Genomic DNA, 25,643 nt, shown 5'->3' on the forward strand with positions numbered 1-25,643 from the left:
TTATGCACACCTAATATAGGGTGTTGATGTCATTAGACCACACCCCTTCTCATTACAGAGATGCACATCACCTAATATGCTTAATTGGTAGTAGGCTTTCGAGCCTATACAGCTTGGAGTAAGACAACATGCATAAAGAGGATGATGTGGTCAAAATACTAATTTGCCTAATAATTCTGCACTCCCTGTAAAGCCTGAATCTACATTAGATGCTGGATCCTTTTGTATATGCATTCTTGCCCATACCCTTGGTGCTTCCAAGCATCCCCACATTAGCCAGGTGAGCTGGATTTTTGCTGTTTCATGTATAAAGTATCAAAATTTGTAAAGAAATTAGAAAAACAATATAATGTTTATGAATGCTCAATTTAAAGAGTAACTAAACTTTTGCATAAATATTTGTTACCATGTCCCTCATGCCCTAATGACAGTTTTTGTAATATAATTTATTAATGTTTTTTGTATTTTTAATACACTTTTCCCTCCCTAAAGCATACATTTCTCTGTGCGCTTAAAGGGCAACTGTCATGTTTTCATCAAAAAATCTATTTTAGCATATCTTACTGCTGCAGCAGCATTATGCATAAGGCAATCTTTAGTTTCTTCACATACCACAGTTTTTCTTGAGTTTTTCCCTTAGTCACAGCTGTTTAAACATTTACAATATGAGGACCTTCTCAAGATGGCTCCTCTGCTAGTTCTCTGAGGCCAAAACCACTTTCCCTCACTTACCATATATACTTACTGTAGCCAGCAGCTCCCTGCCAGCCAATCAGATTGGATTACTGAGAGACACGCCTCCTCACTCTGAAGCCTAATGCAGGCATGCAGTGTGAAGGACCGCCCCTCTGTCTTCCTAGCCGGAGACAGATAAGCCATAGCAAAGGTCTTTTAAGGGAGCAGTGGAAAGGGACAGGAGACATTAATGAAAGCTGTTATTATAAGGTAATTACAGATCTTTTGACAATCATTAACAGACTAACTCAGGTACACATGCCTAGCTGTAATAAACTAGCAAATAAAAGAAATATGACAGTTATCCTTTAAAATCTACTTCTCTGTACCGCTGACAGCTCAGTGGTGTACGGAGTAAACATTGTATCAATGGGGCAGTGAGTATGGGCAGGAGGGCATATTGCTGCTCTTGTCTGTAAAAGGTTTACTAAATGCTGGAATAGTTTAGTTACTCTTTAAGGCCTATCTTTGTATGTTTCCATGTCTCAGTGTTAGTGGTTGTAACTGGATAAAACAACCAAGCCTGTGTTTTGTCATAATGGGGTTAAAAATCTTTGTACCCGGTACAATAAATTAATTATTTAAGAATATACACTTTTTAGTTTTAGTATCAGAAGATTAGCATGAAATATTTCTGGCACCTTTATTTAAAAACGAGCTGAAATCTAACCAGGGGCCAGCCAGCGGAACGTTATGGAAAGATAACAATGTCAAGAGAGTCTTGGGAAATCAAATTATCAGCAATAATGAATATGGTTTCGTGAGGCATAAATCATTGCAGATTAATGCTACTAAATCTATGAGGACGTAAGAGAGATCTGATTTATATTCTGTTTTGTTCCTTCGAAGGCTTTGGGAAACCGCGTAATTTACAAGGTATCATAATATTAATAACCTTCATTGCCAAATTTTGCACCTGTATCTTGTGGCTGTGCAATAGACCCTATCCCAGCAGCAAGACAGGGCCCTATATTACATTTCTGCTTCTTAGCCTTACTCTCGACACCCTTAAGGCCTCATGCACACGGCTGTTGTGGTCACGGCCGTTGCGGTCCCCAATGCACAGGCAACGTCCGTGCGGCGGCCGGGACAGATCGAGACCCATTCAACTTGAATGGGTCCGTGATCCGTCCGCACCGCAAAAAAATAGAACAGTTTCTATTTTTTTGCAGTGCAGAGGCACGGACAGAAACACCTTGAAAGCACTCCGTAGTGCTAACGTGGGGTTCCGTGCCTCTGTTCCGCACCTTAACTCCGGAGTACGGACCCATTCAAGTCAATGGGTCCGCATCCGTGATGCAGGGAGCACACGGCTGGTGCCCGCATATTGCAGACCCCCTGTTTGCGGGCAGCATTACGGCCACGGCCGGGCAATGGCTGTGTGCATGAGGCCTTAACCAAGATGAAAATTTTTGCTTCAGGGAATCATTCATATAAATGATACAAATATATTCAGTGAATATGTGAATATATGCAATGAAAAGTCATAATTCTGTTATGATTAATTCCCCAAGAACACAAAATTCTAACTATAGTCATTCGATTGAGCTTTACTGGGGCATTTTTACTACTGGGGCACTACAGCTGCTATTTTAACTACTGACGGCACTGTAGTGGGGCATTTTAACTACTGGCGGGACTACAGTGGGGCATTTTAACTACTGGGGGACACTACAGGTGGCATTGTAACTACTGGGCTATATATAGGGACATTTTAACTTATGGGGGCACTATAGGGGCATTATAACTACACAGGCACTATAGAGGGTTCTTAATGCTACTGGAAGCTCCATAGAGGGCATTATTAATACTGGATGCACTACAGAGGGGCCTTATTAATATTAGGGGAACTATAGAGAGACCTTATTACTATTGGGTGCACTATGGTGGGCACACTATTGCTACTACTAATGGGGCACTTTTGGGGAGGATTTTCATTATAGGGGCATTGTAGTGGATATTACTAACTAAGGCACTCTGGGAGATAACAATGATTATTGGTGGGACCTTTACCTTTACCTATTACTATGGGAGAACAATATGTATGGCATTATTAACTCTGCAACTTCTTAAAGAAATCGTTATGGCTGAATAGAGAAGAGGAAAGAGAATTTCTGCATCAGAGGAGACATCACCTGTAAGGGTCACTGGATGTAATATGTATCCGGTCCTTTATGGTCCTGTATGTTTTAATAGAGCTGAATGTAATGTCCATCCAGCAAATTAAAAGCCCGCCAGGACGGGAAGGGGGGGATGGGGGTAATTGGTTTGAGAATGCATTAGGGTTTGGACCCTGGACCTTTTCAGACACTAGCAATGCCCCTGATTAATGCAATGTTTTTAGAGTTTGCTGCAGTATGCTTTGTTTTTTTTGCTGTAAAAACAGATCATTATAGGGGTTTTCCGAGATTAGGGACCCTTGCCAATCAGCTATTTGAGAAGGCACTGGCGCTCCTCTGAGCGTCACAGCCTTCTCGCAGCTTTCCCTAGGCTGAGTGACGACACTTTCATCAGTCACGCAGCCTAGGTGCAGCTCAGCCCCATTCAAGTGATTGGGGCTGGGCTGCAATACCAAGCACAGATGCTATACAATGTACAACGCTGTGGTTGGTAAGCAGGAAGAAGGCAGCGGCGCCCAAAACAGCTGATCGGCGGGGGTCCCAGGTGTCAGACCCCCACCGACCAGAGAATAGGTCATCAGTATAAAACTCCCAGAAAACCAAATGCTGGATCCTTTTATATATTTAGACTGACTATTTTGGAATTAGGACAATGGCCATGGTCAAAGTGACCCACAGCCACGTGGTAAATTACAACGCTCACAACATTGGAATGCAGGGCACCCGAGAAGTGGTCTTCAGAGGTACCGGTAATTTCTTAACTGAACCCAAGTTTATTATGGCTATCATCTATCTATCTGTCTATTTATCTATGAAAAGCAGTGACAAAGTGAAAAAAGTACGCTCTTGTATTCACCTACACTGTGACATTTCAGCCTAACACAATGAGATCTCTCTCAAGCTTTGAGAGAGCCCTTATTGTGTTGGGCTGAAATGTCGCAGCAGTATGGGTGAATACAAGAGTCCACTTTTTGTCACTTTAACAGGAGTGCTGCCTCTATTTTTATGTTTGCTATAGATTAGATCTGGGCTGATACTCTTTTGAGGATTTGCACCACTTGTTTTTCCCCTTGTTAATCTATCTATGGTGACTCGCGGTGATGCCGCCGTCGCCCGATCACGGTGACGCCGCCGTCGCCCGATCACGGTGATGACCGTACTGTTGATCCAGTTGGTCTTAGCTGTGGGACACCATCCCTTCCCGCAATGTACACTGATAAAGCGGTTTTGTGGCAAGACCCGAGGGTTGACAGGACGTCTGAGGCCCGCACACTATTGGTGAACTTGGGTACCTATGCGATCCTGACCCACAGTTACCTGTTCCGTTTTTTCAACCTTTTTTGTTTACCTGGTTCCGTTTGAGTCATGTGATAATGATCACATGACTAGAAGTGGGAGGCCTCTACTGCATAGACATGCGCACATCTGAGTGTGATCGGATCGGGCCATCTTTGATATGGGCTCTGTTTTGCTGCTCTGCGCTTGAAGGATTGCGATATTTAGTGTTCCCGCTCATGCGCAGAGGCTGAATGGGGACGCTGCTGAGACCGCGATGCTCCATGTGTGCAGTTTATCAGCTGATGTGTGAGTTTTTTAATTTACACTATGTAATTGGGCGCACCTGTATTATGCAATGAGCAATTATACTGCACTATGTATGTTCACAATATATCATGTAATTGATTACAGAACACTGCAGATTAATTTTACCCATGTACTTTGGACACTGACATTGAGATTTTGCATATGCTTTAAATGTTAATATAATGAATTTTGTTCACTTCTTTGTTTGATTGACTTTATTGTATGTTTAATTGACACGCCTATAAATTGTGTAACACATGTGCACATAGCTTGAGAAAGACCGCAACAAGCGGTTGAAACGTCGCTGCTACCTGACATTGGGTGAATAAACCGCACGTTTTTTTGAATTCCTTGGTGTGCTGCTGGCTTCTTTTCGCTGTATCTATCTATCTAGAAAAAATATAAAGGTTGGGCAGCACAGCTGTATGTCAGGTATAGGCGGAGTTCCAGCGGCTGTGGAGGCGATCCCCCTCCAAATAATAAGCAAGATAAATTCCACGGCACCTCCAAGGCGTAAAATAGTAACAAACTTTATTCACCAGACCTTCGGCGTTTCGATCCGCTTCCTGGGTTCTTTCTTGAGAATGTCGCGGGTCTGGTGAATAAAGTTTGTTACTATTTTTACGCCTTGGAGGTGCCGTGGAATTTATCTATCTACCTATCTATCTATCTATCTATCTAATCTTGTTGTTCATATGGGTATCTTCCTATCCATCAATAGTCTCACCATTGTGATGGAGACTATGGCTTCCTTCCTACTTGTCGTTTCTTTTTCAGTTCTGGGTTTGTTGCTCTAGAGTTATCGGTTATCACCTCAATTTAGGATAATATTAAGTGAGTCAAGTGTTATGCTTGAATGGCTTTGAGTTAGATCCTTCCATTATTTTTATGCTGGTATGCTTGCATTTAGTTTCCTAAAAACAAATCTACCTCTAGTTGCCTGAGACATTACAGGTTTCATAAGCTGGGTACGAACTTTCAGCTAAGCGCAGTTTATTTGGCTAATATTTGGCTACTACCTTTTTTAAAGAGATCCCTGATGTTTTTGGTCTGCTGCATTAAGCAGTTTGTACAGCTGAGTGTAGGGAATGAAAGTCATGAAGCCAACCATATAATCTGCAGGCATGTGTTTTATCCTGTCAAGCAGTGCTAACCTGGATCAGGGGAAATCAGTTGAAGTGATTGAGGTGCTTTTTGCTGCTACAAATTACTACTCAGTCAGTGGAACAATTCTGAAACTATTTCAAAACCTTACAGTAGAGAATAAAAGGCCTTTTTCGTTTTAGATCCAACATATTTGCACACTGTGGACAGAATGTTCTCAAAGCTCCATTATTTCTGAGCATGATATATCTCACAATAGCATGTGCACTTATAAAGATATGATGCATACCATATATTAGTAATCCTAATACATGGTATGGAATCCTCCTCTGGGTATGCAAATTAGCTTTCCTTCCAAAAGGAACAGAAAGCCTCTAATGCCATCAGATGTTAGGTATCAATCCAATAAGTCAATGCTTAGCCTTTTAAGTAGGGTCTGACGCATAAGTTAGATTGCAGAGTGCAGAGCAGAAGGAAATCTCTTAGCTAGGTGATAAGCCTTGCTGGGGATCTGAGGGGGTTACTATTTCAGCTTATGCAGAGCACCTGAGCAGCTAGTGGGCGTGAGGAGTCTTACGACGGAGGCCAAGCGACGTTTCTCTGGTTTCTGGAAAAACCTATGCAAATTTGCTTTCCTTCCTAAAGGAAAAGAAAGCTAAGGGTAGATTTCTGTGCAAACGATATCAAACCATTATTTGCATGCAGAATATTAATTCAGCAGCAGAAATCAGCGGAGTGATTGACAATTTTCAGCCCAATAGGATAATTTGGGGAAGTCTTTATGTTGAGACCAGGCAACACTACTCTGAAAATTCTCAGTCCCTGCGCTGTGTTCTTTCTCTGGTTGTAGTATCCATTTGTACCAGAATCAAATTTCTTTGCAGGTTTGGACGAATCTGATAAAGCATATGTTCAGAAATTCGCTCATCCTTACTGTCATATAAAATAGCATATTGTATAAAATAGTATCAGGAAGTAGGAATACTATACACATAATGTATAGTATGGGCAGTGTTTTGGCAAACAGCTGAATGAAATGGTGAAATGATACACCGCAGTATGAATGAAGTCACAGTATATTGGTACTTTTTGGGTAATACTGCGATTGCAGCTTCAAAGGTGTTGTTTCAAAAAGACAAACCCTGTGCATTTGTCTATTAGAGCATATGGACATCTCTATGAGGCAGGACGGAGAGCCATTAAGAGCAGCTCCCACTCCAGCAGACTTGACTTGTTCAAGTATCAAATGATCAACTATTCATTTACATTTCAATGTATGGCTAAATGTGGGCGACTGCCTTTAAAAAAGGGGTTGTCTTCATAAGGCAACCCTTTTAAGTCACCTGTCCAACTATGTAGACAAATAAAAAAATTTTAGATGGGCATCTGCCTCTTCTGAACAAGCTACAACAGAGCTAAAGGAAGATGTTATGCAGGATAAAAAAAACAACAATTTGTACAGATCATTACTAGTGTTGAGCGCGAATATTCGAATAACGAATATTAATCGCGAATATCGCAACTTCGCAAATTCCTGAATATTACGAATATAGTGTGTAGTCATGCAGGTGGAATACTGGTGGAAGGAAGGTATATTTCACCCAGATTTCTCACCTGGGTGAAGTAAGTGTAATCCATGGAGTGTTGTGGCCTGAACAAACTTAGTTGTTTAGGCAGGATTCTTTTTGGAAATACGTGGGGCCTGGATTATGTGGAACGGTTGTTAAGGTTGGTAGAGGGAGCAACCGTTCCCTTCCTTCCAGGCCAGTTTTGTTGTTATGCTCTGAAACACCTTAAGGCAGTTAACCTCGTTATGTTACTATATACAGAGTGCTGTGGCTCACTTAGGTAGAAGCCTGCAAGGACAGCACACAGTACTGTGAATACTGAGGAACAGTGAGCAAACTACATGCTGTGTGAATGTCAGCCTAAAAACTGTAGCTTAGGTGAGACAAACTCTTTGTGTTATTAGTTAGTCCCAGACGGGAAGGCTTTTGTTTTGTGATTTGTTACTGCTATACTTGAAATCCTGGGTTCCACTAAAAAGCATGTGTTGATGTAAACTTCCTGAAATCGGACCCTAAATAAAAAGTGATGTGAACTTTATATCATCTGTGCCTCCGTGAATGTCCAGAACCGTACGCTGCCCCCCCCTTGCAGGCTTACAAGTGCTATATATTCGCTATATATCGAATTTATATCTGAAAACATGATTCCTCCCTGCTTCTTTATTGGCCCACAAGCAACTTAAGCAGGAAGGAATCTTGACGAATATTCTAAAAAACTAATATATAGCAATATAGGGAATATATTCGTTATTTAGAATATTCATCTTTTTTTCTCCCAATCTGTACGGTCATTCGCATACTCCTCCCCGACAAGCATCACCATGGGAACGCTTGTGGTTAGAAAATACCATCGGATCTGAGTTTTCCCTAAGATCGTGAAAACTCAGATCCAATGGTATATTCTAACCCACAGGCGTTCCCATGGTGACGGGGACGCTTGTCGGGGAGGAGTATGCGAACGACCGTACAGATTGTAAAATAAAAAAGACGAATATTCTAAATAACGAAAATATTCGCTATATTGCTCTAACTTCGTATTTTAGAATATTCGTCATATTCATCATATTCGGCATATTCTAAAACATGAAGTTATAGCAATGTAGTGAATATTAGTGAAATACACATATAGACTGCAATTTAGCTAATATTGTGCTATAGTATTTTTTTTAATAGTGTCATGAACTCAGAAGAGACAAAAAAAATTTGACTATAAAAAAAAAGATTATAGCACTAGATTAGCTAAATTGCAGTCTTTATGTGTATTTTGCGAATATTCGCTATATTGCTATATATTCTTGTTTTAGAATATTACGACTATTCTAAAAAACTAAGTTTTAGCAATATAGCGAATATTCGTAAAATACACATATAGACTATATTATGCCATAGGGTTTGCACAATTGGATTTGGGGATTTTCTTCCATTCTTCTCTGCAGACCCTCTCGAGCTCTGTCAGGTTGGATAGGGACAATCGGTGGACAAACAATTTCAGATCTCTCCAGAAATGTTTAATTGGGTTTTAGTTACAGTTCTGGAAGTGCCACTCAAGGACATTCACAGAGTCTTCCCTAAACTACTCCTGTGTTGATTTGGCTGTGTGCTTAAATTCACTGTCTTGTTGGAAGGTGAACCTTCGGCCCAGTCTGAGCTCTAGAGCACTCTGGATTAGCTTTTCTTTAACAATATCTCTATACTCTGCTCCATTCAGCTTCCCCTCAACTCTGACCATTCTCCCTATCCTATCTGCTGAAAAAAACACATGATGCTGGCACCACCATGCTTCACTGTAGGATGGTATTGGGCAGTGCATGGTTTCCTCCATAAATGACGCTTAGCATTGAGGCCAAAAATTCAGTCTTGGTTTTACCTGACCAGAGAATTTGTTTCTCACAGTTTGTGTCCTTTCTGAGGTCCTTTTTGTAATGTTTGAAAGGAGATCCAGCAAATGTTGAAACAAAACTTTTTTTTATTGCCATCCAAAAATATAAAAAAAATCATGGTGACACTAATTACCCCATAAAACTGCTTACCCGTTTCAAATGCTACATGCTTTCTTAGTCATAATGATACACAATCATTTTAGCTACAGATATATAACCCCCTTCAACACCAGATTCCAATTACTACTAAGAGAGAGGGAGGAGCAATCCAAGTGGACGCATAACTCTTTGTATCACTGAGAGAATAATAAACATATTCATAATATTAACACATATGCATTGCTATCCTATAAATTAATAATGTAACATAAATTATCTGCGCAAATTTAGACCCTTTGGATATTGGGTATTTAAATGGAGCATCCAATATGCTTCCTTATCTAACAAAAGACGTTTCATATCACCTTCCTGATGGGGCTTTTTCATCACTTTAATTGCAAATGTCTTAAAGGCATGCACCGATCTGCCATGTTTATATATAAACTGTCTAACTGCATTTGATACATTGTACATATTACTAATGGCAATATAAGGCTACTTTCACACTAGCGTTCTGCTGTCCGCTCGTGAGCTCCGTTTGAAGGGGCTCACGAGCGGAGCAGAACGCTTCCGTCCAGCCCTGATGCAGTCTGAATGGATGCGGATCCGCTCAGACTGCATCAGTCTGGCGGCGTTCAGCCTCCGCTCCGCTCGCCTCCGCACGGCCAGGCGGACAGCTGAACGCTGCTTGCAGCGTTCGGGTGTCCGCCTGGCCGTGCGGAGGCGTGCGGATCCGTCCAGACTTACAATGTAAGTCAATGGGAACGGATCCGCTTGAAGATGACACCATATGGCTCAATCTTCAAGCGGATCCGTCCCCCATTGACTTTACATTGAAAGTCTGAACGGATCCGCTCAGGCTAATTTCGCACTTAGAAATTTTTCTAAGTTATTAATGCAGACGGATCCGTACTGAACGGAGCCTCCGTCTGCATTAATATGATCGGATCCGTTCAGAACGGATCCGATCAAGCGCAAGTGTGAAAGTAGCCTAATTCAAGTGTCCCAATATACAGACCTTGAATTTTCTGGTGGTGCTGCCGACATATGTAAGCTCACATTCAGTGCAAACTATAATATAAATAGTACACTGTGAATTACAGTTAATATATTGTTTGATTCTGAATGTTAGCCTAACCTTGTGAGTCCTGAAAGGTGTTGCAAAGTATATCTGCAATAGTTATTATTCAAATAATTATTCAAATAATTAGCAAAAACTGGTATAGCAGGCACACCTCGCTCCCATATAAACAGCAGGGCATCAATGTACCAGCCATACCACTGAATTTGGGCAATCTATGGATTAGTTGCTCTGAAAATAAACATTTCTTCCCAGTATGGCATTATTAGATTTGTCAGTGAAGGCGAATATTTAGCACTCATGGAAACACCTGCATATAAAAAAACACTGTCAAATAAAAAGTAGTTAAGTGTTGCAGTAGTTGTCTGGAGAATGAAATACTTTAATTCATTAGTGTAATTGCTTTAGTGATCCATATGGTGTTGCAGCGCTGTCAGAGCTACTGTATGAGGAATACAAGTCTATAGCGATACAACATTACAACTTAACCATACATAATTGGAACACCAGTGTTTCTAAAAAAAAACTTTTTAACACATCTCATGTGTCTCTCAAAAAACCTGGCACGCGATAGACAAGGGGCTGGAGAAGCGAATCCAGCCATTCGCCTAGACGCTCACTGAGGGATCCTATCCCCAAAATAATGTGGCGCATAGGAGGTGGATTAATAACTTTATGTGTTTTTGGTAGGGCATGCAAAATAGAAGTTACCGGCTGATCTACACACAAAAAATCCAACTGTTGAGTCAACACACCCACTTGTAGACCCTAATTCAGGAGTTTGAATAACTCCTGCTGAAAGGCCGCAGTTTCTATGCGGCATGATCATTTAGCCTTGTACTAACTCTGGGTCACTTAGCTCTCCAGGATTGCTGTTTTCTCAGCTTAGACGGTTGGTACACCTCAAGAAGCCACTCCAACACTGCAGATTTGGGTGCAAAATGGCCACGACCAGTTTTATTGTCACTTTTACAGGCATCAAAACATAACCCATAAACATAAATCCTCGGCCATTTGGCCACTAACTACACAGCATTTTTCCCTCTTCTTTTCTCCTTATGGAATGTTTTTTTGCCCTGATGTGCATTGTCAACGGTGAGGCCTTATTTAGACAGATGGATGTCTTATCCAATCATGTCTAATCAATTGAATTTACAACAGGTGGACACCAATCAAGGTGTACATACATCTCAAAGAGAAATAGGAGGCCCCCAAAAGGTACATTCAAGTATTGCAGCAAAGACTCTGAATACTTATGTACATGCAAGATTTTAGTTTTCCCTTTTTAATAAATTTTCAAACATTTCTAAAATTCTCTTTTCGCTTTCACATTATGGGGTATTGAGTGCAGATTCAATGAACATAATGTGAAATGTGAAAAAAAGTGAAAGGGTCTGAAGTCTTTCCAATAGCATGCACATGCTCAGCTGGACTGAATGTGACTGTGTATGGGAGAGTCAACATTTGTTTTACAACTATTGAAAGACTATTTAACATTGCACTTCGAAAGCTACCATTATTCTCGTATGGAGAAAGCAAGCCCAAAAATAATATAACTTATAGAGTAGTAGTAAAGGGTGGCCCATGAAAAGAGTAGCCTGCCTCCAATATCTCTAAATCATACTGCTTAATAGTAAATCTGTCTTAGTTGTCCATAGCAACCAATCAGAGCTCAGCTTTCATTTTCTCAGAGCCCTGTGGGAACAAATTTACTATTAGGCAGTTTGATATGGAGATATTCGAGGTGGGCTACTTTTTCATGGGCCACTCTATATAAATGTTGACAGTTTTAATACCCACTTCATCTATAAGGTCATCCTAGAATGTAGCTACTGAAATGTGTTATATTGAAGAGGAGATACATAAAAGCAGTAAAAAGAAAAGGAAAACACATGCCTGCACTCAATGGAAAAATACTTCTTAGATATAGTTAACATATAGAAAAATACTAAAAATCAACTTGGGTCACAATCGGTTCATAGAAACTGTCAATTATATAGAAAAATATTTTTTATGTCCCAGCATTTATTAGCTTAGTTTGACACTTACTTTGAGTTTTAGACATTCCAATTTCTGAAAGAAATAATGAGGAAAAAGAATAACGAGCTGAAAATATATCAGAAGAATCCAATTGCTTTCTATCTTTTGATTTTAACGCTCTGACGTAAATCAATTATTTTTTTTACCAATGCTTTAATAAACATTTAATGATATAATACAGTGCCTTGCAAAATTATTCACCCTCCTTGACTTTTTTAGTGTTTTGGTGCCTCACAACCTGGAATTAACATGGCTTGTTTGAGGATTTGCATCATTTAATTTACAGAACATGCCCACAACTTTGAAGATGTTATTTTTTTTTTATTGTGAAGCAAACAACAAATAGGACAAATTAACAGAAAAAGTAGATGTGCATAACTATTCACCCCCCTAAAGTGTAATACATACAAAAAAAATTATTTTTATTTCTAATGTATTAAAGTGAAATTCAGTTGGATAATAGGAAGTAGTAAATGTAGTAGAAATGATGTGTATGTTCTTGTTTTGTAATGTTGTAACTGTTTATTTTTTTTAATTAAAACATTCCTTAAAGGCGGCCATATTGCAGGCACACTTCTTTCTTGTATTGTCAGGTAGTACAGCAGGTAGCATACACTTTATGGAAATGAGAGTCAATTGACAAAGAAATATCATAGATTATTGCAGTCTCCAGGAAGTGGTAACATGCAGCCTCCTCCAGAGACATGAGAATACATTTAATTAGGAATACATTTTCTCATTACCAAGTCCGTTTTAGCTGACATTTTGGGTGATCAATATGATTCTCTATATATTTTGGGTTCAATATATGTCCATCAGACAAAAAAATAATTGTAAGGAAGCTTGACAGTTATAAACTTTGAATTTAATGACAAGTGATCATTTAGGCAAGTCACCCCCCAGGGCTAGATTAAAGAGAGGGTACCCAGGGCTCGAGCCCCAGGGTCCCCTCCACTAAGCAGGAAGTAGAGGCCTCCACCAGATCTGCAGGTTTGGACTGATTCTGCTTCCAAAACCTGCAGATCTCAAAGAAGAGTGAGCAGCTGCTGTACCTTTAGCCTCTGAGAACTGTAACTATCTCTCCTATTATAGAGGAGAGATAATTAATGTAGCCAGTAGGTGGCAGTATTACATTGCAAGTATCACAGGACATGAGCCCAGTGGGACATCCATGCTATTGGAAAGTGAGAAGAGATGGAGGAGCCAAGAGTGAGGGACTGTGGGAGGGAGGTCAGGTTAGGCCTCTTTCACACTTGCGTTGTTGGGATCCGGCGTGCACTTCCGTTGCCGGAGGTGCCCGCCGGATCCGGAAAAACGCAAGTGTACTGAAAGCATTTGAAGACGGAACCGTCTTCCAAATGCTTTCAGTGTTACTATGGCACCCAGGACGCTATTAAAGTCCTGGTTGCCATAGTAGGAGCAGGGAGCGGGGGAGCGGTATACTTACAGTCCGTGCGGCTCTGAAGCGCCCTGGGAGCCGCACGGACGGTAAGTATGCTGCTCCCCCGCTCCCCTCTACACTTTACCATGGCTGCCAGGACTTTAGCGTCCCGGCAGCCATGGTAACCATTCAGAAAAAGCTAAATGTCGGCTCCGGCAATGCGCCGAAACGACGTTTAGCTTAAGGCCGGATCCGGATCAATGCCTTTCAATGGGCATTAATTCCGGATCCGGCCTTGCGGCAAGTGTTCCGGATTTTTGGCCGGAGCAAAAAGCGCAGCATGCTGCGGTATTTTCTCCGGCCAAAAAACGTTCCGTTCCGGAACTGAAGACATCCTGATGCATCCTGAACGGATTTCTCTCCATTCAGAATGCATTAGGATAATCCTGATCAGGATTCTTCCGGCATAGAGCCCCGACGACGGAACTCTATGCCGGAAGACATGAACGCAAGTGTGAAAGAGCCCTTAGGCTCCCCTAAATATGCTGCCTATCTGTGTTAAGTAGGCAGAAGATTTAGTGGAATTATGCTAATATGTGCACTTTTACTTCGCTCAAGAGCCCCTGGCACCTACCTTCTTAGCCCCTCCCCCTGTGGTGTCTTGCCTTTCTCCCCCTCCTCCCTTACAACCCCTGGCAGTCTCTGTTTCCAACTGCCCCTTTCTGTTCCTTCTATCTCCTCTCCTTCAGAGCCTGGACCCATTATGCCCCCTAACACTTTTCATACAGCATGACTACACCATGTCACCCTCTCACCTACAGATACCCTGACAAATAATTAGAGCCCTCTGCAAAGCCCCACTACCTGTGCCACTTGCAGTTCCCTTGCCACTACATACCCAACAGAGCTCTGTCAAATTGTGCCCCCCTACCCAAACAGCAGTTTTTACACTAGACTATGGACTGACTGCAGGGCTTACAGGCGGCCATATTGACTGATTATAGCATTTATACTAGACTATGGACTGCGTGACCACAGTATTTACACCAGACTGTGGACTGACAGACTGTAGCATTTACACTAGTCTATGGACTGACTGACTTTAGTGTTTATATGAGACTGTGGACTGACTGCAGAGTTTACAGTAGACTATGGATTGACTGATCGTAGTGTTTACTCAAGACTATGGACTGACTGACCACAGCAATTACACCAGACTGCAGACTGACTGACCACAGCATTTACACTAAACTGTAGACTGACTTACACACAGTGATGGCTAACCTTGGCACTCCAGCTGTGGTGAAACTACAACTCCAAGCATGCTCCATTTATTTCTATAGAGTACTGAGAGCAGCCAAGCAAGGGGGGCATCTTGGGAGTTGTAGTTTTACCACAGCTGGAGTGCCAAGGTTAGCCATCACTGCACTAGACTGTGGATAGACTGCAGCGTTTACAATAGACTATTGATTGACTGGATGTAGTGTTTACTAGTGTTGGGCGAGCATGCTTGGCCGAGCACCAGTTCGGCTCGAGCATCGCTATGCTTGGCTGAATATCACATGTGCTTGAGTCAGTGTATTTAATACTAATTTAGCCTCTATTTCTGAAAAGTTTCTGGCAGGATTCGATCTCACAACCTTCTACATTACAGCCAAGAATGTTAACCACTACACTATAGAGCTGTATGGCCAGCAGTTACTTAAAAAAAAACAAAAAACACTAAATATGAGACTTCTGCTGTATAGGAATACTTACTAGTAGTACTTAGTAGTAAGTATTCCTATACAGCAGAAGTCTCATATTTTATTTTATTTTTAGTAACTGGCCATGCAGCTCTATAGCGTAGTGGTTAAGGTTCTTGGCTATAATTTAGAAGGTTGTGAGTTCAAATCCTGCCAGAAACATTTTAGAAATAGAGGCTAAATTAAATTTATATATTTTATATTTTTTTCAGTAATTGTAAAAAATGTGTAATTACTAAATATATATATATATATATATATATATATATATATATATATATATATATATATTTAAAATCATACTTCTGATATATATGAATGCATAATATGTGGGAAACTACTACTGATGTTTTAGCCATAATATATTCACATATATTATAATATATTATATATTCTAAATATATAATAATATCCTGTGTACCAGATATGATTTCTGTGATCCTGGGATCCTATATACCAAAAAAGCTAAATTCGTCGGTACATCAGCTGATCTGGCTGAAGGGCAGTTTGATAGCAAAGGTTCTGATAGTTAAGAGATGGGGTTCCCCCATATCCCCCGCATTTGAGGAGTGGAGACGAATTATGTCTCAAATAAAGCTGTATGAGGAGATTGAGAGGCAGAGAAGGAAAGGTATGTGATATCCCGCTATCCGTAGCAGTGAGGTGGACTGACTGCCGCATCTTGTTGGGCGCTGTACGTGCACATGGATGGGTATGGGGGGGGTGGAGTATGGGGTCCAGGTTACCAGCGACAGCAGCCAAGGGTAAGGGGGGGGGGGGGAATACTCGGGTTTAAAGGTATTTGGTTTGAGTGTATAGAGCCGGACTTAATGTTATGGTTTGTGATGATATTAAAATGATATTAACACCTTTTTTATTCCTTTTTTTATGTCTATAACTTTATTTAGTCTGTATTTTTATTTTTTCCGGCTTTGTCTAAATGTTTAAATGCTATGTTACTATTTTTGAAGAAAAAAATAAAAAAATAAAAAAATATATATATATAATAATATATGTAAATATATTATGGCTAAAAACTTATATATATATGTTTAAATTAAATTTAGCCTCTATTTCTGAAAAGTTTCTGATGGGATTCGCACTCAGACCCTTCCACATTACAGCCAAGAATCTTAACCCTACACTATAGAGCTGCATGGCCAGTTAATATAAATAAAATAAAATATGAGACTTCTGCTGTATAGGAATACAGTAGTAAGTATTCCTATACAGCAGAAGTCTCATATTTGTATTTATTTATTTATTTTTTTAAGTAGCTGGCCATGTAGCTCTATAGTGTAGTGGATAAGATTCTTGGCTGTAATGTAATTCAAATCCCACCAGAAACTTTTCAGAGATAGAGGCAAAAATGTATTTAAATACACTGGGTGTCCCCAAGCACTGACTCCATATATGGACATAGTGAGGTTTTAAGAAACTTTGAAGAATCAACACAGATGGGGAGCGGTGACAACGCTATTATTAGCGCAACCATCCCACTTCTGTGTCTACTCAAACGCTCGCTGCTCACAATTAAGGACAACGCTTTACATGTGGAAGAGGTGGAAATGGGGGAAGACATTACACCCTCAGTTAGTCTTCTAAGCGCAAATTGGATGATGAAGAGGAGGGGGAGGAGGAGGAGGAGCAGGAGACGGTTGCCTCCGCTACAGAGGGTAGTACCCATGGAAGTTTAATTCTATCTGTTCAGCGTGGGTGATTAGAAGAGGAGGAAGAGGATGAGCAGATTGAGAGTGATCCACCTGATGACGACAGCGAAGTCTTGCCTGTTGGTACTCTGGCACACATGTATTCCTATGCACCCCTTCTACCACAAACAAGGGTATTGTCATGGCTGTATGTGAGCAACAAGAGCATACACAGTAAATAGAGCTACTGACCGGACCCAAACTAGGGAGGATAAAGGGTGACCCCTGTCAGACCCTCAAAGCTCTCCCTATGCTGCTAAGCACATGCCCGGATCCAAATGGTGGATCGAGGCATGCCCGCGTACCTAAGACTGATGACCACTGTAACCCCTACAATAGTGGAAGGGGCACGGCCACCGGTGCCCTGCTCAGTATATGGACGGAACCGGGGTCGTCTCGGATCCAGTCAACAAACAAACAGAAACACACAATGTCTGCACACTTAACTGAAGGAGCTGCATGCAGCGGAGAAGACAGATCCAAAGACAGCTGGCAATATCCGGAGTACTTGCTGCAGCAGAACACAGGTCCAGTGAAATGATAGCAAACAAGTGAAGATGCTCAAGCGAGAGATACAACTCAAATGAGAAATATAATCTGCACCCTAGAAAGGAGGAGGGGTGATTTAAAGGCAGAGAAATCAAACACAGAAGGAACAGCTGGGAGGAAGGAAACAGAAAGTAAAGACCTAATCACAGGGGCGGAGAAACAGAGCAGAGAGAACTCCTCCAAGCTCTAGTAGTGACATCATCACAGGGGTGGAGAAACAGAGCTGTGAGAACGTCTCAAAGCTCTGGTAGTGACAGGTATATGGTTAAATCTTCCTTTTCTCATCCTCCTTCTCCTCTTCCATCATATCAACACATGCTTAATTGTAGCTTATAATGCCCTCACATATATACCCTTCGCATATAATGTTTTACAGGGTCAGCTCACCAACATGCCCTCACCTACAATGTTTTACAGGGTCAGCTCACCAGCAGGCCCTCGCATATAATTTTTTAGAGGGTCAGCTCACCAGCAGGCCCTCACATATAATTTTTTAGAGGGTCAGCTCACCAGCAGGCCCTCGCATATAATGTTTTACAGGACCAGCTCACCAGCAGCCCTTCACCTACAATCTTTTACAGGGTCAGCTCACCTGAAGGCCCTCGCATATAATGTTTTAGAGGGTCAGCTCACCTGCAGGCCCTCACCTAAAACCTTTTAGAGGGTCAGCTTACCAGCAGGCCCGCACCTCAAATCTTTTCCAGGGTAAGCTCACCAGCAGGCCCTCGCTTATAATGTTTTAGAGGGTCAGCTCACCTGCAGGCCCTCACCTACAACCTTTTAGAGGGTCAGCTCACCAGCAGGCACGGACCTAAAATCTTTTACAGGGTCAGCTCACCAGCAGGCCTTCAACTACAATCTTTTACAGAGTCAGCTCACCAGCAGGCCTGCACCTAAAATCTTTTACAGAGTCAGCTCACCTGTAGGCCCTCACCTAATTATACCTAATAGGTAATTTGAGCGCATGCTGCCTTGCTTGGATGTAGTAGCCTTAGCTGTTTCTCAGGCTCCCTCTCCGGAATTGAGCCATGATTCCCCTGTTACCCATGGTCAACATGTTTTGGGCTGAAAATAACATTGAAAGTTGATAGGGAAGACATTCGAATGGATCGTCACAGGGACGTGCAATCGGCCCCAGGTTATCTAGAGTCACCAAAGTGGCAGCAGGCCCTCGTCCATAATGTTTTAGATGGTCAGATCAGCAGGCCCTTGCTCCAAATGTTTTTGAGGGTTACCAGCAGGCCATCAATCATAATTTTTTAAGGCTGTGTATGATTCCCTCCTTTTTGTGTAATAAAGGGTGTATTGGAGTGTCGGCTCCTTGTAATTTTTAGCATCCCTTTCACTTAGTGCATAGGCTTTATGAGTGTAGGAGTCCCACTACCTGAACAATTGTACCACAATGTGAATAAGGCCCTCTTTTTTGTGATATACAGGTTGTATCGGAGCAGTGGCGTGCCTAGGTGAGAGCAGGGTGTGTGGTCCGCCCCGGGTGGTGCCAGAAGCAATGAATGCTTCCATCAATACAGATGGAACGCTCATTGCTGGAGCGCCGACGCCCACATACTGCAGTGGGTCACGGGAGCGCATAGTTCCCTGCCCTGCCGCCAATCACCACCATAGGCTTCAGGCCTAGTAGGCCTGAGACCTATGCAGTAGTGAAATCCCGGCGCAGGCGTGCGTAATGACGTAATCGCGCGCCTATGCCGGTATGCAGCAGCACCAACTTTGGGGGATGACATGGGTGACATGAGAGACATGGGGGGTACACAGGAGGACATGTGGGGGAAAAAATATTATGGTGAGATACTGTGTGGGGGCAAATAATTATGGGAGGGATTACTATGTGGGGGCAAATAATTATGGGAGGGATTACTATGTGGGGACAAATAATTATGGGAGGGATTACTATGTGGGGGGAAATTACTATATGGGGCAATGTGGGGGAAACTACTGTGTGGGGCAAATTACTATATGGGGCCAGTGTGGGGGAAATTACTCTGGGTGGAGTGGGGGGGGCAGTGTGGTGGATACTACTGTGTGGGGGAAACTACTGTGTGGGGAGCAATGTGGGGGGAACTACTGTGTGGGGACAGTGTGGGGGAAAGTACTGTGGGGGGCAGTGTGGGGGAAACTACTGTGTGTGGGAAATTACTGTGTGGGGGACAGTGTGGGTGAAACTACTGTGTAGAGGGGAGTGTGGGGGTAACTACTGTATGGGGGCAGTGTGGGGGAAATTCCTGTGTGGGGGCAGTGTGGTGGAAACTACTGTGTGGGGGCAGTGTGGGGGTAACTACTGTGTGGGGGACAGAAACTACTGTCTGGGGAAATTACTGTGTGGGGGACAGTGTGGGAGAAACTACTGTGTGTGGGAAATTACTGTGTGGGGGGCAATGTGGGGGAAACTACTGTGGGGGGCAGTGTGAAGGAAATTACTGTGTGGGGGACAGTGTGGGTGAAACTGTGTGGGAGAAATTACTGTGTGGTGGAAATTACTGTGTGGGGCAAATGACTATATGGGGAAGTGTGGGGGAAATTACTGTGCGGGGGGAAGAGTGGGGGGAATTACTGTGTGGGGGAAAACTACTGTGTGGGGGCAGTGTGGGGGAAATCACTGTGTGGGCCAAATTACTAAATGGAGGCAGTGTGGGGGAAATTACTATGGGGGAAATTATTGTGGGGGCAGTGTTGAGAAAACTACTGTGTAGGGGGCAGTGTGGGGGGAACTACTGTGTGGGGGAAATTACTGTGTGGGGAACAGTGTGGGGGAAACTACTGTGTGGGGGAAACTACTGTGTGTGGGCAGTGTGGGGGAAACTACTGTGTGGGGGGCAGTGTGGGGGAAATTACTGTGTGGGAGGAAGTGTGGGGGAAATTACTGTGTGGGGGAAACTACTGTGTATGGGAAATTACTGTGTGGGAAAACTACTGTGTGGGGGAAATCACTGTGTGGGGCAAATTACTATATGGGGCAGTGTAGGAGAAATTACTATGGGGGAAATTACTGTGGTGGGGCAGTGTGGGGGAAACTACTGTGTGGGAGGAACTACTGTGTGGGGGAAACTATTGCGGGGGGGAATTATTGTGTGGGGGGCAGTGTGGGGGAAACTACTGTGTGGGGCAAATTACTATATGGGGGCAGTGTGGGGGAAATTACTGTGCGGGGGAAACTACTGTGTGGGGGCAGTGTGGGGGAAATCACTGTGTGGGGCAAATTAGTATATGGGGCAGTGTGGGGGGAAAATTACTATGGGGGATTACTATGGGGGGCAGTGTGGGGGAAATTACTATATGGGGCAGCGTTTCTATTGGGGAGGCACTGTAGGGGCAATTCTATTATTTCTGGGGACACTATACAGAGATTATTACCTGGAGCACAATATAGGGTGTTATTATTACTGGGTGCACTCTAGGGGACAATATGACACTATAGGGACATTTGGGGTAATTTATCAAACTGGTGTAAAGTAGAACTGGCTTAGTTGCCCATAGGAGCCAATCAGATTCCACCTTTCATTTTTGACAGCTCTTTTTAAAATCCAGTTGTACGTTACACCAGTTTGGTAAATGACCCTAATTATGTCTACTGGGATCACAATTTTTTCAGCAGTATAGTACCTGGGGCATTGGGGGGCACAACGGGCACAGTATTGGGGGTGGCAGCAGGATTACACTGTGGGGACAACAGGATGGGGAGGTTGATGGAAAAACTGAGAAATCTAACATGTCTGTGTTACAAACTCTGTAGAGACCAGATGCGGCTGAAAGAATTTGTCATGGCGGTCTAACGAAGGAGAAGAGGAAAGAGAAGGTCTACATGACAGGAGATTTCCCTGCATGTAAGAGGTATGTGGTCAAGTATTAGGGGGTGGGGGTGCCAGAGAACGGACCCGCCCGTGTGCCAAACACCCTAGGCACGCCACTGTATCGAAGTGCCTCTTCCTTGTAATTTTTGGCCGCACTTGCACTTTATATACAAGTAAATTTACAGAAAAGAATGTTTCCTAACAATTTTTCCTCTAAAATCGATTTTATCTTCGGTTTGGTGCGTATTATTGTCAGTCTGTAAAAGTGGCGCACTACTCGGACAACATCGTTCCCAGCAGCAACCTGGGAGTCCAAGATGCATCCAGACATCCTCCCCATGCTGTTCCCGAACCATTTAGGTGGTGTTTCCATCAATTTCTGACCTTTTCCTATGAACCAGGCACCCTCCCCTCTCAGGGCCGGTGCAAGGATTTTTGCCGCCCTAGGCAAGATAAAAATTGCCGCCCCCCCCCTTTTCAGATGATCTGCCCATATCATGACATCACATATGTTCCACCCCTTTCTCAGCATTTAAATTAAAAGAACTGCTATGTTTCCCTTAGGGTTAATCAAGCTTCTTGTAGCTGTCTCCCTGACAGCCGCTAGAGGTGCTTCCGCGATTCTCACTGTGAAAATTACAGTGGGAAGACGCGGAACATAGTTTTGAATGCGTGCACATGTGCATTCGCAGCTGACAGGAGGATCGGGGAGAAGAGTTCCCAGTGCCGGCGCTGGAGAAAGGTAAGTGGCTGAAGGGGTTTTAACCCCTTCAGCCCAGTGGGAGGGGGACACGAGGGTGCCCCACTCCTAACAACTATATAGTGCCAGGAAAATGAGTGGTCTCTGGCTACAGTCTGGCTCTTGGTCTGGCTCTGGGGACTCCCTTGTCACTCTCTTCTCCCTCCCTCTCATGTCACTCTCTTTTCCCCCCTCTTCCCTTGTCACTCTCTTCTCCGGCCTCCCTCCCTTGTCACTCTCTTCTCCCCCCTCCCTTGTCACTCTCTTCTCTCCCTCCCTCCCTTGTCACTCTCTTCTCCCCCCTCCCTCGTCACTCCCTTCTCCCTCTACCCTCGCCACTCTCTTCTCCCCCCCTCCCTCCCTTGTCACTCTCTTCTCTCCCCTCCCTCCCTTGTCACTCTCTTCTCCCCCCCTCCCTTGTCACTCTCTTCTCCCCCCTACCTTGTCACTCTCTTCTCCCCCCCTCCCTCCCTTGTCACTCTCTTCTCCCCCCTCCCTCCCTTGTCACTCTCTCCCCCCTCCCTTGTCACTCTCATTTCCCCCCCTCCCTTGTCACTCTCATTTCCCCCCCTCCCTTGTCACTCTCATTTCCCCCCTCCCTTGTCACTCTCATTTCCCCCCCTCCCTTGTCACTCTCATTTCCCCCCTCCCTTGTCACTCTCATTCCCCCCTTGTCACTCTCATTCCCCCCTCCCTTGTCACTCTCATTTCCCCCCCTCCCTTGTCACTCTCATTCCCCCCTCCCTTGTCACTCTCATTCCCCCCCCACTCCCTTGTCACTCTCATTTTCTCCGCCCTTGTCACTCTCATTTCCTCCCCCCCCTTGTCACTCTCATTTCCTCCCCCCCTTGTCACTCTCATTTCCTCCCCCCTTGTCACTCTCATTCCTCCCCACCTCTAGTGTAGCGTGGCCAAGCTCTGTTCGGTCCGCGGTACAGGAGCATTTGTTTCCTGTACCCGGCCGGACTGAAAGGAAGTGCACACTAAGTGAGCACTTCCTGTCAGTCCGGCCGGGTACAGGAAACAAAAGCTCCTGTACCGCGGACCGAACAGAGCTCGGCCACGCTACATTAGAGGCGCTTCCCTCCTGTCAGTCCCTCTCTTCAGGCTGCACGCGGGCGGTGCACAATCATACACGCGCCAGCCCGGGCAGTGTGGCAGCCGCCCGCTGCAGGGGAGGGTCTGACTCCGTACTTTAAAAAAAAACTTGCAACAGGACCAGCGCCCCCTGCTAAATTGCGCCATAGGCGGCTGCCTAGGTCGCCTTACAGGTGGCGCCGGCCTTGTCCCCTCTTCAGAGCAGGGGGTGCCTGGTTTAAGGCTTGGTTTCTCCCATTGACTTCCATTATACTCGGCCTAGTGCTCGGTAGAGCACCCGAGCATCCCGATGTGTTCGGCCAGAGCACCCGAGCACTTTGGTGCTTGAGCAACACTAATGATGTATTATGTTCATTAAATTCCCTGAGAGACCAGTTATATGTTAAGCTCTTTTGTCAGGCTCCGGCCTCATGCTCAGTACCCACATGTATAATTTTATTTTATGTAAAACACATTAATCCAGTTTCAACTAAACTGTAATTAACCCTCAAGAAGAAAACTGACAAGCAGTCTTATTTATATACTACAAGTTTTCCCACAATTGCTGCTGCTTCAAGGAGCACATGGATGATTCTACATATTCATGTTCAGATATTTTATATATCATGTTTCTGAGTGTGCAGATTTCACTTTGTTACTAAAAGAGCCATGACCTGCAATACCTTTGCCCATCTCATACCTGGATTCTTCTTTGAGCTGCCTCAGGGTTTGTACTAGCAGTGTTGATCCATCTAATGTACCTTTTATGCATGATACTTTGAAGCTTGTATCTTCTATTGCAGGGGCCAGCAACCTTCGGCACTCCAGCTGTTGGGAAACTACAATTCCCAGCATGCTCCATTCATTTCTATGGGAGTTCTGATAAGAGCAGAGCAAATATGCATGCTGGGAGTTGTAGTTTCACAACAGCTGGAGTGCTGAAGGTTGCCTACCCCTGTTCTATTGTATGATATAAAGACATGGCTGTTTTCTATCTGCAACAGCACCAGTCTTGCCTATGGGTTCCTGGACACAGCTTTGGGACCTAAGTGTTGGTATTTCAAGTAGCCAATAACTATGTCATTTTTAAGCTCCTAAACCTCTTTAAAGGGGGTCTGTCCCCATTTAATTCACTGTTAATCCAGACACACTGCCTTATAAGTCTAGTTTAGCTTAATTTAATGTTCAATGTACCATAAAAGGTACCAGTACATTCAGCTGAGCTAACCCTTTAAGGCGTTTTGTATGGTTTAACAGTGAATTTCCTGGTGACAGCTTGTGGCAGGGCTCCATAGGAACATAATAAAATCCTCATAGACTCTAATGCTAATGCATTGGAGTCTATTAGAATATCAATCTGATGATTGCTTGATATAGTTCCCTATGGGAACTATAAAAAAAAGTGTAAAAAAAAAAAGTTTTTTTTAAAAATATAAAAATTCACCCCCCTGTCCCCAAAATGAAAATAAAAATACATTAACAATAAAAAAAAAACATCATGGGCATTACTGCAGGCAAAAATGCCTGTGCTATTAAAACATTAGTTTTTAGTTGCTTCACTTCCCACAAAAATATTTAATAGACATAAAGTCATGCACACCCCAACATGGTATCAATGAAAAGTATAGATCGCCCTGCAACTCTTACACAGCTAGGTACATATAAAAATATATATTTTTTAATGGTTTTATTTTTTTCAGTATTAAAACGCAAGGAAAACCCATACATATGTGGTATCGCCATAATTGTACTGATTTGGAGAATGAAAGTAACAAGCTCAAGCCAGCTGCAAGTGACATACCGCCGATTACAGTGTTGTGCCTTTGCACATCTTGTTGAGGTGAGCCTCTACGTTACCAGCTTTTCACTAACCCACACAAGCATGTCTCCTTTCTCTCTTTAAGGGCACATGCAGACGAGCCTAGGTTGTCCGTTACTGTATTGCAGACTGCAAATGGATTTCAGTCCGTGCCTCTGCACTGAAAAAAAAATAGTTCTATTTTTTTGCAGCGCGGACGACATCTTGTGGATCGCGGACCCATTCAAGTCAATGGGTCCGCATCAGCAAACAGTGTGCACACAGCTAGTGCCTGTGCATTGTGGACCGCTATTTGCACAAACACTGCATGAGACCTAAAGGAAAGTAACAGGTCAGTATTACTGCATAGGGAATGGCATAAAAACAAAACCCATAAAACTGTTGCGGAATTGCGTTTTCTTTCCAATTTCACCCCATTTGGAATTTTTTTTACAGCTCACCACTATATCATATGCAATATTAAATGGTGGAATTAGAAAATGCAATTTGTTTTGAAAAAAAAAAAAAAAACAACAACAAGCCCTCATAAGGAATATGTGAACTGAAAAATAAAAAAGTTATGGCCCTGGAAAGAGTGAAAAAAAAAAAGCCTCCGGGGCTGAAAGGG

At 43.1% G+C, this 25,643-nt stretch overlaps 1 protein-coding gene across 2 annotated transcripts in view; it reads right to left on the minus strand.

The window, feature by feature from the left end:
- ARHGAP24 (Rho GTPase activating protein 24) overlaps window positions 1-25,643 on the minus strand; it is a 748,539-nt gene that overhangs the window by 311,366 nt on the left and 411,530 nt on the right. The window contains exon 4 of one of the 2 annotated variants that reach the window (XM_040417985.1): window positions 12,221-12,244. The exons of the other annotated variant lie outside the window; for it this stretch is intronic. Coding sequence (XP_040273919.1) covers window positions 12,221-12,244 — 24 coding nt within the window. The remainder of the gene's footprint in view (window positions 1-12,220; window positions 12,245-25,643) is intronic. 2 annotated transcript variants of the gene reach the window in all.

The sequence above is a fragment of the Bufo bufo genome, chromosome 2 (genome assembly GCF_905171765.1).
Source record: "Bufo bufo chromosome 2, aBufBuf1.1, whole genome shotgun sequence".
Classification (NCBI taxonomy): Eukaryota; Metazoa; Chordata; class Amphibia; order Anura; family Bufonidae; genus Bufo; species Bufo bufo.